The 15,088-nt window shown below is 44.9% G+C and overlaps 1 protein-coding gene across 1 annotated transcript in view; it reads right to left on the bottom strand.

The window, feature by feature from the left end:
* Nucleotides 1–9,291: 9,291 nt before the first annotated feature.
* The window catches only part of TOP1 (DNA topoisomerase I), a 90,013-nt gene continuing 84,216 nt past the window's right edge, over nt 9,292–15,088 (bottom strand). The window contains exons 19-21 of the mRNA XM_012754691.3: nt 12,395–12,489; nt 11,996–12,145; nt 9,292–10,593 (exon numbers count right to left, since the gene is read on the bottom strand). Coding sequence (XP_012610145.1) covers nt 10,491–10,593; nt 11,996–12,145; nt 12,395–12,489 — 348 coding nt within the window. The 3' untranslated portion in view covers nt 9,292–10,490. The remainder of the gene's footprint in view (nt 10,594–11,995; nt 12,146–12,394; nt 12,490–15,088) is intronic.

The raw sequence follows: 15,088 nt of genomic DNA, 5'->3' as shown, positions 1-15,088 counted from the left end.
AGGGGCGGGGGCGGGGGCGGGGCCGCCTGCGGATTGGCCGGTGGGCACTGATGGACGGCGGGCCTGTCTCGCCCCTCTCCCAGCCGCGCTGGGATGACCAGCAGGCCGCTCTTGCGACGGCCAGACACTCGTCTGTCCCGCCCCTGTGGCCAGGGTGGCCTTCAAGGGTCCGCTCATTCAGAGAGGCCCCCCAGGCCTGAGGAACCCCTGCAGGGCCTTTAGACCCGCGGCCGCACCGTCCAGAGGCCTGACCTGCACCCCGGTAGCTCAGGCCCTACCTTGCCGCACCCCTCCTGCAAATGTTCTCCTGAACTTTGTTTTCCCCCCACCTTGTTTCCCTCGTCGTCCTCTGTGGCCGCTGCCTCTCGGCCTCAGAAGCTTCTCTTCCCCTGGACCCAGTGCTGGGCCCGTTCCCCAGGCGACCTGACCTTTCCCATGTCCTCGCCCACCATGCGGGCACCGGTGACTCCAAATTCGTATCCCCACTACCCTCCAGGCCCCAGCTTCCCACTGCGTGCGCCACATCCTCAGTGCGGCGTCTCATCTTCCCTGCCCATGAGAGGCTCCTTCCTCAGCCCTCGCTTTCCTAAAACATGGCGCTAAACTCCTCTAAATTGCTAAGGACGAAAACCTTGCAGATAATCTTGATTCTTCTCTCTGCCTGGCCCCCAGGTCAACCTATCACTGTGCCCTAGATATCTTTCCACTCAACCCACAAGCCTAAAGCCCCATCTTCTCCCACCCAGACTATTTACCCTCGTTGCCTGGATCTGTTCTCCATGTTTTAAATCTTTAAAATTAAAAGATGATCCCCTACTTCTGGCCTAAAACCCTCCAAGACTTCCCACTGCACCTAAAAGCCGCACTCAGTACTTGGCCCTGCAGGTCCTGTATGATCTGGCCCCTGCTGTCTCTGCAGCTTCCTCTCCCCACGGACTCTCCACTCTCCAGCCACAAGGCCTTTTTGTGGCTATTGAATAATTCATGCTCTTCGCCCTTCTGAAGCGGTTCTTTAAACTCACCCCTGTAATCTGTCTAGCCCTGTCACAGCACTGCCAAAATTGAGGACACCTGTGGTCACGGTGGAGCCTGTCTGACATGTTGAGCCAGCCAGGCAGTCGGCTGCCAGGCAGAACAGGACTACTTACTGCATTTCAGAGGTGAGAGGCCCAACAGAGCTTCCAGCCGATGCCAGAGAAAGGCAGGTTTCCTGGGATTCGTGAGTACATGTGTAAAAGGGCGTGATTAGGCAACCCACACAGCTGGATAGTGACTAGTACAGTGTCCGGGGTCTCCAGCTTTGCTGTTGCTGTAGTGGTAGCTTGCGTGTGGATGTGTTGTGATTCCCTCAAGCTCAGAATTCAGCGTGAAGTTGAGGCGTTGTCCTTGCAGCGTCGCCTAATGAGTGGTGGGGTAGCTGAGATGGACTGCCACCTAGTGGCAAGCCTTTAAAGCGGGAGGGAAGGAACTAGAGTTGACCCAGGGCCTGGCCCCGTGCTACAGGGCTTGCGCATGTGGTCACACCTGATCTTAATTGCCCTCTAATCAGGAATGATGCTCCCGGATTTGCTGCTGAGGAAACGGAGATTCTGAGAAGTTTCAAGCTCTGTTGCAAGGACATGTAACTAACAAGTGGGAATTTGAACCCACGTTGGCCCGACTCCCTGTGTTTTCTGCCTCACAGGAGAGCCACTGGTTTAGGTAAGTCCTGGTGCTCAGTAGTCAGTGGGCATGGGGGCTAGCTGGTTAATCAGTACAGGTGGGGAACACTGCCCGTGGCTGGCTCTGGGCGCACAGGGAACCCAGCAGAACGTGAGTGCTCACAGAGCGTGGCTTGGACTAGGTTGGGTTTAAAGTGGTGCAGCCCCTGAGCTTCCCTGTGCTGGGCATTGGCAACACGAGTTAGGGGAACAAGAGAAACCCAGCACCAGCTCTCCAGGAACTCACAGATATTCAACAAATTAACACTGGTATGTAAAGACAATTGTGACAAAGGCTAGGGAGGAAAAGAACAGAGGGCCAGGAGATCAAACATTAGGGAGACCTCCTTCCGATGGAGTAGCCAAGGAAGACCTCTTTAGAACTCAGCAGAGGCCTAAAGGAAATGAATAGATGGCCAGGTGCATTAAGCATGGGTTGGAAGAAAGTACTTTCCAGGCAGAGGTAATGGCATGTACAAAGGCCCTGAGGCCAGGAACAGGTTGTTGAGTTTAGGTATAGAAAGAAAGCTGGAGTTCACTGAGTGAGGGGGAGCATGGGGATGTGGTGAGGCCAGGGAGGCAGGTGGAGGCTGAATGGGGACCCTCTCTGCCTGTCTGATCTTGTCCATTTCTCTGGGAGGCACCTTCCTAAGTGCTGCAGCCTTTATTGAGCTTCTTGTGCTGCCTCAAGCAGCCTATGGGCTGTGATGCACTTTTAAAATCTGTCTGTCCATTTTATGGGAGCTTCCCACTATGCAGGCCAACCTGCATTGCTTTTACTCTTGCCGCTGGGGCAGCTCCCCGTGAGCTCCAGAAATCCCTGCCAATAGGAGCTTGAGTTTTCAGCCTGCCAGGCCTGCTCCAGGGAACAGGGCCCATTTCCTCCTGGGGCTTCTGGGCCAGCATCGCAGGCCTCAGGTGGCTCCTTCCACCAAAGGAGTTTCAGGAAAAACAGGGCACGCAGAGGGTGTGGTCTGTGTGGGCTTCCCCCCGCTCAGCATATATATGGGTGCGTGGGTGTAACTGGCAATGTATGCAGCTGCGCTGTCTGGGAGGAGCAGCCCAGCACCCACATAAGGCACACGCCTGTGACATCACCCAGGCTAGTCCTGTTTGGGCCTATTTCCGTGTGCGTGCATGTTTCAGCATGCCCTGGCCTATAAAATGCCTGTGCCTGGAGAGATGAGTGCCTCCTGTTTGAGGAGAGTCCCAGCCCAAATGCCCTTGTGTGCTTGGCTTCACAGCTGTTTATTGTATTTAATTAATAACCGCTTAGAACAGTGGTTGGCATATAGTAAACACTGTGTAACTGCTTATCCATATTGGCTCATTTTTTCCTCATTACAGCCCTATGAGATAAGTACTCATATTATCCCCACTTTACAGATGAGAAAACTGAGATACAGAGAGATTAGAGACTTGCCCATGGTCACATAGCTAACAGGTAGCAGAGACAAGATACTAACCCAGGCAGTCTGGCTCCAGGGTGAGTGCTGTTTTGCCTCCCATGTATTGTATGAACACTTGTTGTGTATCCTCATCCCTTTCCAAAATACTTGTTCAGTGTTGTCACAGGTTGTGTTGTTTGGGAAGCAGGCTCTGTGACAGGCTAGTGTTTAGTAGGGAGTGCCTCTGGGATCAACACCATGGAAGGGACAGGAAGGAAACAAGTGGGCTTCCAGAAAAATTAAACTACAATGAAGAGTGGTTCACACCTGTAATCCTAGCACTTGGGAGGCTGAGGTGGGAGGATTACTTGAGCTCCAGGAGTTTGAGACCAGCCTGAGCAAGAGTGAGACCCCGTCTCTACTAAAAATAGAAAAATTAGCCGGACATCGTGGCATGCACCTGTAGTCCCAGATACTCAGTAGGCTGAGGTAAGAGGATTGCTTGAGCCCAGGAGTTTGAAGTTGCTATGAGCTACAGTGATGCCCCTGCACTCTACCAAGGGCAACAGAGGGAGACTGTCTCAAAACAAAACAAAACACTGCAATGCAGGCTTGATGACCATCTCAGCCAACCCCCAGGGGGCTCTGTTGTCCGGCACTGGCCTGAAATGGATGTGGGTTGTCTGGGGAGCAGCCCAGCCTCTGGCCCAGTGTTGGCCAGATGGTTCTGTGCAGCTGTGGTGATCTTTCAGGGGCTGACAGCTGAAGGTTTTCTGCTGACAGCTCTCCCAATAGTTGGAGTAACAAGTCCTTCCTTGAAGGGGATCTGGGTGGCACATTGCAACACCCACCACAAATGTACTCTTCTCTAGCCCTTTAAAAGAAGTTTTGAGTACTTCAAAACAAAAAAACAAAAGTATTGTACTATTGAAATGGGATTTGAGATCATAAAGAGGACCATAACATGCTTTATGGGTTAATGTAGCTGCTGTGGTTGGGAAAGAGTTATTGCTTTGAATTATATTCATATGTGGCTGAGCTTCCTGGTAGCCAAAGCAATAACTCTATTCTGATAACTGCCTCCCTAGGGGAGAAAACGTTCCTGGGTTTAAATTATAAAAGAAGTTTCTTACAGTTATTTGATTGAAATAGTGGAACATGTTCTTAACAGATTATTAGAAAGTGCTGATGTGGTTTTCCTTTGCTCCTTGTAATGACCTTGAATGAATATAGAAGACAAGCCCCTTGCACACTCAAAGGGAGAATTTATAGTCTCGTAGTGTCTAATTTGATTGATGCATAGAACTTTGCCCTTTTCTCTAAATTGTTCTTAATTAGTACTCAGTTTCCTGTTAACTGTCTGAGCAGCCCCCTCTGGGTTGGTGAGCTAGCCTGCTCCTCAGCACACAGCCAGTGCTTCCTAAGTACTCAGCTCAGTGCACTTTGAGCGCCACCCACAACTTACTGTCTAGGCTCTTGACCTCTGGCCCCCAAATCTATGTAGGGCTCCAGTTTTGTTGTTGGGCCTCACATGTCTTAGGTTATGTCCGTCCACCTGCTTTCCTCTTCACCTGGGATATATTTTCAGTCCTTCAAGACTCAAGTGGGTTTCGCTCACTGGAGGCAAAATCACACCTTGCTCCGCCACTCCCAGGGACTTTGCTCTCTCCATAGACCTTGCCACCTCCCTGATTGGCCCCCAGAATAGGCCCCAGATGTTGAGGCTTTCCAGCTGGGGGTGGGGGGAGGTGGGCTACTACTGTCATGGCTTCACTGAGGTGAAGTGTGGCACTGAAAAAAGAGAAGGGGAAAGCCCTTGCTAGCCACTGGCCCCGGCCAGGACAGACCTGTTTTTTTTCTCTTTCTCCAGCAAACATCCCTGATGCCTCCTCTAGAGCACTGAGACAGCAAAGCTGAATCAGACCAAGTTCCCACTACAGCAGTGAATATAGACATGCCAGCAGACCATGATGATTCAGTGCGATAAGGGCCCCTAGAGCACTAAGAAGGAACACCTGGCCTTATCTAGGCCTGTTGGTTGCTGTAGGGATACAGTAAAGTGAGATAGTATAAATGCCTGAAGATATAGCTGCTACAAATATAGGGTGAACACTTGTTTTCATGATAGGGTCACTCCAGGGTGTTTTGTGGGGTATTTTTGCAATTAAAATATAAACATTTTTAGAAATAAATGATTCCAATGTCCACATATAACAGTGGACATACATATGATATACAATATACATGTTATATATATGATACATTATGTATAATATTTAGTTACACATACATAAAATCACATTTTAAAACAATATATTCATGAATATTGATTTTTCTCACATTTCCGGTAATAAATTATGTTCAACTCTTTACATAAATCTTTGATTTCTATGTTTTTTTCACCATGAGAGATATGTTCTGAGTCATCTGTTTCTCAAACCACATCACCTTCCCTGCCTTCTAAATTGTTTGAGAGAGAGCACTTTGCAAATATCAATTTTGTTGAGGAATAACTTAAATGTAATAAAATGCACCCACTTTAAGTGTAAAGTTTGAGCTTCCAGGGGCGGGAAACCTGAGGCCTAAAGGCCACATGTGGACTTCTAGGCCCTGGAGTGTAGCCTTTTGACTGAATCCAAATTGTACGGAACAAATCCTTTTAATAAAAGGCTACTAGCCTCCAGCCAATCAAGACAGAACATTTCCATCACCCAGAAAGTTTCCTCATGTCCCTTTGCAGTCAGTCTCCCCTTTCCCCATCTGGCAATCACTGATTTACTTTCTGTTTCTACAGATTAGTTTTGCCTATTCTAGAATTTCACATAAATGGAAACAAAGTATGTACTCTTGTATCTACGTTAAGCATGTTTTGAAATTCATCCATGTTACTGAGAGAATACTTTATGAATTAGCATGTGATGCTATCACTGGAAATTTTAACCTAAGCATAATTGCCTTTTAGTATAACATTAAAACAGATTGGGTTTCTCTTTATTTCTCTTAATGATCTTCATAATAACCTGTTATCATATTGCTTTAAACATTTCATGAAAAATCTCAAAAGTTTCTATGTGTAGACAGGATAGTATGGTGAACTCCCCCCAGGAACTCATCCCACTTCAACAATGAATTGGTGGCCCCTCTGGTGTCATGCCAAACTCTACCCACTAACTCCTCCCATATTGTTTTGATACAAATCTCAACTCTGTCATGTTATCCGTTACTATTAATGTTTCAGTTTTTCTAAAAGAACCTTTTAAAAATATATATAATCGCAGTATCATTATCAAAGCTTAAAAAAAAATCAGTCTTGCTATTAGTGATCTTTAAGAGGCTCGTTTACATGGAATACTTACAAGGAATACTTGAGATTGTGAGAAATAATTGCTAACTCTGTGTTAAACTTGTCTCCTTGTTTACTGGTTTTGTCAGGAGACTACTTACAAGCATCCAATACTAGCTTGACTGAGGTCATTTCAGGGTAATGTGTTTTCTCCAAAAACTGCTCTTTGGTTCAAAACAAGTCAAGAGTGTCTCATTATTTGAGGAATCTGTAAAAACTAAAATGTAAGTCAACTCTTAGACAAAAAAAAATTTTGTCTGCAGGGAAATACCTATTTATGTACCATATATGGTATTTAGGAGGTGATTTTAGAGTCAGTAATTTACTGGATGTGGAAATGAGAGAAAGAAAGGAATTAAGGATGGTGGCTACCATAGTTTCTGAGCTGGGACAGAGCAGACATGGTACCCTTCACTGAGATGGGAAACCCAGGCTCAACAGGCCTGGAGTAGTAGGTACTGAGCTCGGTTCCAGAGATGTTGAGATTGAGGTGCCTGTGGACATCCCCTACAGAGATGTAGTTGGCAGCGTATGTCTGGAGCTCAGAAAGGGGGTCTAGGTTGGAGATAGAAACACAGAAGTCATCACCCTTTGGTGTGAATGAAATCAGCTAGCCTGAGTAAGACGAACATGGCACTTAAGGACCTGATAGAGGTGACTTAGCCACAGCCTGATAGGAGTAAAACCAGGAGAGGGTGGCATCCAGAAAACCACAGAAGTGTTTTTAGAACAGAGGGGTCACATGCATGATTCGATTTACATGCAATGTCCAGAATACAATTTAGAGATAGATTAGTGCCGGGTGTGGGATGTGGATTAACTATAAATAAATGGGCATGAGGGGGTCTTACAAGGGGGATGAAAATGTTCTAAAACTGATTTATAGTGTTGGCTGCACCAATCAGTATAGTTACTAAAAATCATTGTGCACTTGAAATGGTGGAAGGAGTGGTCAACAATGCCCAACAGTGTCCAGTGCCACAAAGAGCTTAATGCAAAATGAAGAGCCCATTTATTTGTTCGGTCACTTAGTCACTAGTGATGGTGGTCAGAGAGAAGGAAGAATGGGGGGCAGATGGGACAGAAGCTCCGAGCCATGGGTGGGCAGTGTGGCTGACTCACTGTAGGTGCTTGTTTGGGAAACAAGGGAGAGTTAGTGGCTGAAGAGGACTGAGGATTGTTAAGTTTTTCAGTTTTTAATGTGGCAGAGGCGTAAAGCAATTTGACAACTTTTGGCAGGGAGGAAGACAGAACTTGCTGACCAGGTTACGGGGACAAGGGAGAGAGGAGCCAAGTCAGCACCCAGATGTCTGGCGTGGGTAGCATGTGGAAGACATTCCCTTTGCCCACAGCTGGACTCAGGCATCATAGGAGGGTCTGACAGGAGGGAGTTTTTCAGACCCTGCCCATCTGGCCTCTGTTCTTGGACATGGCTAGAAGTGAGACATACAGGATTAGGCAAGGGGGGGTAGGGCTTACCTCTGACTCTAGGCTCAAGCATCCTCCAAGGCCTTTTACATCTGGCCCCAGCCTACCTTTTCAGCTTCTTCTCTCATCCCCTGTGGCTAGATCAGCTTCCCATTCTCTGGCTTTGTTCTCCCAAGCCTCTTGCCACTGCCTGGGATGCTTTTCCCAGTGTCTTGACCAGCAGCATCTAGTTGCCCTGAACCTGCCCTCAGAAGTCTTGCAAGGGAGGTCCTTGCCAGAGTGGTAGGCACTACTGCCTGCCCATCAGCAGGGTCTTCTGCCTGTAAGGCTTCCTATCCCTGCTTTCTAGTTGTGGATCAAGGTTCCTGCCCAAGTCCCAAACCTTAGATCTACTTAATCATCACCTACCCACTAGCCATAGTATATTAATTGGGCACTGTAAGAGCCTCTCTGTTGCTATTCCTACAGTCAATGGTCCAGCTACCTTAATACCACAGAATTCAAAAGTACCTGCTGCAGTCTCTTGCTTCAAAGCAATGATGGCTGCATAACTCCCTTTATTCCCTGGGGTGAATGTTGCCTTTCTCACTGGCCTATAAAAATACAGGCTGCCAAGGACCTCTAGGATTTTCTGCTGTGAGCCCAGTACCAGCCCTGCCTCTAGCCCCAGAGAGAACAGAGACCATTAAGAAGATAGCTTGTCTCCCTGAAGATTCCTGCCTGTGCTAACAAGCTGAGGGCCCAGATCCCTTCCATTAAGTGAATGGCTCTTACCCCTCTGGCCTTCCTGGTCCCTGCTCCATTTGACCTAGAGACCTCACCTTTCATCTTGAATTCCAGACAGCTGTAACCTAGAAGAGAAATAATTTTTGTAGAGACCATGGCCAGCTAGGGTACCTGGAGCACTGGGAAGTGGTCAAAGACCACTCCCTCTCTCAATTTAACCAAATCAATGCAGGGAGAAGTCAACATTCCACCTGGGAAGGGGCTTCTGATTGGCTTTGTAGCCTTAATTAATTCTCCCCATCCTGACTTAGCCACATAAGCAAACCCAAAGAAGCCCTCTGCTTCTGGCCAGTATACACAGAAAGCTCTCCAAAAATCTGCCTCCCAAATATACCTGCTCCATCCTGCTCAATAAACATTACCTACACTAGGCCTCAGATACAGTTCTTGCACCCCACCTGTTCTTGTGGATTTCTACACCCTTCCTTCCTTTCTGCGCCTGTCTTTATCTAGGGATGTGGACTTTGGATCCCCTGTAACCCACACCCACACCCTTCCAGGCCAGGCTCTGCCCTGACCCATCTGCTCCTGAGGACAACACAGCCTTGCTGACCAGAATGGTAGACCACATCCCATACTACCTCCCAGCCCCAGAACTCGAACTTCTGGCTTGGGGCCCTTGCTAACAATAAGGCAGACACTTAAGTTTCCGTTAAGTTGTAGGAATTTATTTTAAATAACCTACAGTTGATTAAAAGGGAATTCATGATAAAAATAGAAGATACTTGAGGAAAGATGTGGGAAATGGACTCTGCACACACGCTAAACTAACAATGCCTCTAAAACTAATGATTATAGCAAAAAATGTTTTCACATTAAAATTCTGCTTTTTATGTTTTTTTCCATTTTTTACACAATTACAAAAGAAAAAAATAAAAGCCCTAAAATCTTGATTATTTTTCCTTTTTTTGGACCAAATACTCATTTTCCTCTAAATTTACTGACCTGTGGAACTTTTTATACAATAAAATCTTTCAAGTGAAAGACTGGGGTATAAAAAGAAAAGATGGATATCTTAAAGGGTACAGAGAATGCTCAGAACAAAGGATGATGGGAAAATGGTTTCAGTCACTGATTATTTCATTATCCTTAGACGCACTCACCCTTCATCCCTCCCCAACCCCAATCTACACGATCTTTAAGATCAAGAAAAAGGTTTAAATATTTTAAAATAATTAAAAAGAAATAAAAATTCACATTTAAAAAGGAACACTCAAGTCAGGAAATATTTTCCCATCATGCTTTTCTGTGAACAGGTGTCTGAACCAAAACACTGCCGATGTCAGACTGCTTCAAGTTTAATGAAAGTTGATTCCCATGACAATAGAGAGTGACGACTTTAACAGGTGCGCTGGGTTTTTGTTCTACTTAATTTTAAATTCCTGAAATGAGGGAGAGGGAATAGGATTTAGGAATTCATTTCTATTAAAATATAGAAGTTATTGCAAAACCCTAACTGTAAAAACGCACCAATATAATCGGACATCGCATACAGTAGCTAAGAGAATCCAAACGCTTCAGTGAAACAGTGAATTTGCCTGGCAGAATGCTGACAAATTACTATCCACTTGCCCTCTTGAAAATTAAAAAAAAAAAAAAAAAAAATTCAAAACAAATCATACAGCTAGAATTTTGATATCTGAAATATTTTTAAATAAGTTGTCCATAGGACAACTGGCTCAGCTCTCCCTTATAATATCTTCAGGTTTATCTTTTCGCAAAGATGTTGGTTTGTTAAGACTTGCTGCCTCTCTCCCTCAGGTACGAGGGCAAGCGAGGTTCAGTTTATCCATCTTCCCCAAACCATACTGTTCCTTTTCACAGAACCCTGCCCCCTGAGACTGGCTAAAACTCAAAGTCTTCATCGGCCATGTCGATGGCCCAGGCAAACTTTTCCCGCTGGGTTTTGTTGTAAATTTTCTCAATCGGGACTCCCCACTTCTTGCACCTGCAAACGAGGGAGAAAGATAAGGGATTAGTGCAACTTAGGGAGCAATGGCCCAGACCTGGGCCCCAGACTCAAATGTGCCACCTTCTCCTTCCCATCTGTCTGGTAAGGATGTGAATCACTGGTGTACAAGCAGTTCTACAGGCTTTATGTGATCAATTCATTTAGCCTTGGCAGTGATCTCTAAAGTAGGTCCTTCTACAGATGTACAAATGAAAAAGTACAGATGAAAAAACCAGGGCAGAGATGTTAAGTATTTTACTTATATTCTTATGTAGCTAGTAAGTGATAGAGCTGAAATTTGAACCCAAGCAGCTTGGCTTCATGCTCTTAACCACTGTGCTATATTGCCCCTCAACAGCTAACCAAACTTCTAGCACCAAAGGAGGCCAAAAAAAAACCAGCACAATAGCTGGGTGGAACCTCTGGCTCAGTGGATAGGTGCCACAGGGGATAATATACCTCCACCTCTGCCCAGATGTTTAACAGCTAATTAAACATCTTCAAAAAAATCCACGTGTTTTGGATGTTATATGGCACTGTATGTGTATGAGAGTGAAAGAGAACACACAATAGAGGATTTATCTGCCTTTGTTAAAAACCTCTTTGTATAGGTTGCTCAGATCTGTATTCTCATTTTTGTTTTATCTTGTTCCTACCTACCTTTCTTCCTTCACTTACAAAAATTTCACTGACAAGTTTTGTTAAAGTGTAGATGGATGAGCTCTTGTATTTTTCCTTCAATAAGAGCTAAGAGTTTCTATTCCTGTCCTAAAACACCATAAGGTATAGAGACCACACCTGCCTTTTAAAAATAGAACATAAACACCAAGGCAGTAACAACATTGGCCATTTAGGACCATACGGGGTGGGGAATTTGCGGCCTTAAGGTCACATGTGGACTTCTAGGTCTTTTTTTTTTTTTAATTTTTTTATTATTTTTTTTTATTTCGGCATATTATGGGGGTACAGATTTTAAGGTTTCAATAAATGCCCATTTTCCCCCCTCCCCCCACAAGTCTGAGTCTCCAGCATGACCATCCCCCAGATGGTGCACATCTCACTCATTATATATGTATTTACCCACCATACTTCTAGGTCCTTAAGTACAGCCTTTTGACTGAATCCAAATTTTACAGAACAAATCCTTTTATTAAAATGGGTACAACAGAGAAAAATGAAGCTTTTCTTGCCTCCTTTGGTGCTTAAAAAGAACAATCTTGAAATCAGAAGGCCGCAGGTTCCCCACCCCTGCCACGGTACACAGCTGAAGCCAGCAGGTTCCCCAGAGGATTAGAAGTATGCATCTTAGGAATGGCAATATGAAGGCCAACAAGGCTTTTGAAACCCCCTCTACCTTTCTTGAGCAGCAACAGAACCTCAAGAAGGGCTCAACACTTACCAAGCCACAGTGATCCTAGGGTCCAGATAATTGAGTTTGGAGGTTCCCAAGGCAATTTGTTTATTCTCCTCTCGGTCTGTGGCCAGAACTTCCAGTTTCATCAACTGTTCCTCCAGTCTCTGCACAGCCTTCTTCTTTGACTCTACTACCCTAAAGAACGGCAGAGTCATCAAGAATTAGGCTTAGCCTCTGAATAAGTGTATATATACTGCAACCCTACCATGCTGTTCTGGGGCAATAAAGGCCCCACACGTGTGGAGATGTCCAAGTGTGGAGATTTCCAAAAGATATCACTCAGAAACCCTAGGAAAGCTGGGGCACCAGGGCCTCCAACTGATACTGCACACACTTCTCTCTCTCAACTAACCCCCAACTTTTTCCACAATTCCAGGTACATACTTCTTGGTTTTTGCATCCTTCATGACCTTGGCATCAGCCTTGGCACTTTTCAGGTCTCTCCGGGCATCTGCTAGCTGTTCCTTCTTGGCATCAATCTAGGTAGGGAAGAATAGCAGTAAGGTTAGGATCAAAATGAGCCAAAGAGAAAAGAGAGCTCCACCAGAGAAGGTGCAACTTAGACGTTATCTCTACCAGGCAGCTGTCTTTCTCCAGTGGTCTGCCAGGTAAAAACACCAAGGGTGGCTTCATGAAAGCAAAGAGGAGATGCACAGTGACTGCTTAATTCAACTGCTAGTTGTTCATTTATGATCTTCAGTGATCCTTCAAGAAATGCCAGTTTTATAGGGCAATAACCTGGGGCTTGGGGAAAGGAATCACTGGGACTAGGAATCTGGGTGCTAAACTTTCAGAGAACAATTTGGCTTTAAACATCTGGGAGGTGGGCTACAAATGACAGCTGTTTATAAAATAAACCCTGTGCCAGATTTTAATCTTCATCTTTAGGAAGCTGAGGCAGGATACTTTGCATACACTGAGCAAACCCAGCTCATTCCTCAGATCCTGCCAGTGCTCTGGGAAGGAATTGCCAACTTCTCAAGAAAAAAAGAATGCACTGAAGAGAATATCCAAGGGACTAAAAAATGGCAATTAAAAGGTACCCAGGAAGCCAAACATCTCAGCCAGTCTGTCCCAAACCAATACACGACACACTATGGCCTGGCTTTGGCATTGTTTTAAAAAGGAGAGAGGTCTGAGGTGGCAAGGAAGTTACCAGTCAAAATGGGTATGAAAATGTTTTTAGCTATGGGCTTCTTACCCCCACCCTCAATCTTATAGAATCCCTATGTATTACATAAAGGAAGAGACAAGGGCACTTTCAGCTTTTCTTGCTTATTAAAACCCTAAAGCACTTCTAGAGAATCTAAGTTCTTAGATTCCTGCTTAGCAACAGCAGTGGGTAACAGCATGAGGTTAAAGCCCACACTGCTTGGGGCAGAACCCCAGACCTGCAGTCATCTTGCTGACCTAAGGTCAAGAGAACCTCCAGTGTAAATACACGCTTGACTCATACACACTGGGCTGCTGCTCTCTGAGCCTAGAATTGTTTGTTAGACACACTCACACAGCCCAAGATTGGAAACAGAGGCCACCATTGTGAGAGAATCATTAAATATGTTTTACTATGAATGGCTCGGCTTACTTCCAATGTCTATGTTGTCCAAAGCCAAACTGAGGGAACTGATTCTATTTAATATATACAAAAGTATTACAGACACCACCAGCCAGATTCTTTTTAGGCTAGAAATACAGCGAACCACAATCTTTTAACCATTTCTGTAAATGCTAAATTGGCAGGCTATGTCAAATTCTCTTAAAGCATCAAAAGCTCCATTGATTCACTTGGCAAACAGGGGCGTGTGTTTGCTTTGTGGGCACACAGGAGTGGGTTCCTGGGCTTAGAGGGCTCATTTGGCAGGCAGCCTGGGCTGCCCAAACAGTGGTTCCAGAATGAGAGCAACAAAAGACCTCCTCATGCTTCTGGGAGGGGTCTCTTGAACTAGGTAAAAGCACCTGAATATTAATGCTTTTATTTCTGGCTTGGAATAATAACAGGAGGAGAGTAAACAATTCCAGATGACCATCATTTAACAGAGTGGCAGCAAACAGAAGCTACTAGTTAGGTGGTCTGTAGGGTTCTTTGCTTGCCAACCATATGATCCAAGGATTTGAGAGGTCTGTGGATATATATTCATTCACTGTGGGTGTATACATCCCTTCAGAAAAGCCAGCTGGCATCTGTAGCATAAACTATAGGTTGTATGTGCCTTTTGACCTAGGTGTACTACTCCTAGGTATTTATCTCGAATAAATCTCAACATCCTGAATGTGGGTCTGACAATGTGTAGTCTCATTCCACAGCAGTTTTTAAATTTCAGTTGTCCAAGCATAGAATGCCAGGAACTTAAATGGAAAAACATGATATATGTAATTTCATCAATCTCTAGTTGAAATTTAGTATTTCTTCAATTATGAATGTAGGCAAACCATAGTACTATCTATGACTTTATCGGTAAATATTATGTTACAGTTATTAGCTGGGCATGGTGGCTCATGCCTGTAATCCTAACTCTCAAGGAGGCCAAGGCAGGAGGATCATTTGAGCTCAGGAGTTTGAGACTAACCTGAGCAAGAGCAAGACCCTGTCTCTTAAAAAAAAAAAAAATGTTACAGATATCATATTAGAATTGTTGCAGAATCTTAAAGTATTTATATTCATTCTACCCTGAAATATATAGGAGTTATTAGAACCACCTCAAACCTTAAGCTAATAAGGCACACCTATTTCTCTATCATAGACTTTAAAATATATTTTGATAACTGTATTTCAATAATAGGTTTCCCTTGTAAATCTATGTTATCTGTTCTATAGTGAAATACCTGCAAATTCTCACTGTGGGTTAGCAAATTAGGATGGATTAGTTATGTAGCCCTTATTAATACAAAAATGCTCATTTTCAAATGTTAAGTGCCTTGTGGTTTAAAAGCTCAGTACCAGGCAGAGTCGGAGGGAGAGAGGCACATGGAAGAGGAACAGCATCTACTTGTTTGTATACCAGTCTTTCTCACTAGGGCGGCAACTCTGCCTGGCACACAGCCAGCATTCAACAAATGTTTGATGATGAACTATATAAA

The sequence above is a fragment of the Microcebus murinus genome, chromosome 16, assembly GCF_040939455.1.
Source record: "Microcebus murinus isolate Inina chromosome 16, M.murinus_Inina_mat1.0, whole genome shotgun sequence".
Lineage (NCBI taxonomy): Eukaryota > Metazoa > Chordata > Mammalia > Primates > Cheirogaleidae > Microcebus > Microcebus murinus.
Note: the sequence above shows the minus strand (reverse complement) of the source record. Positions and strands in the feature narration are given on the sequence as shown.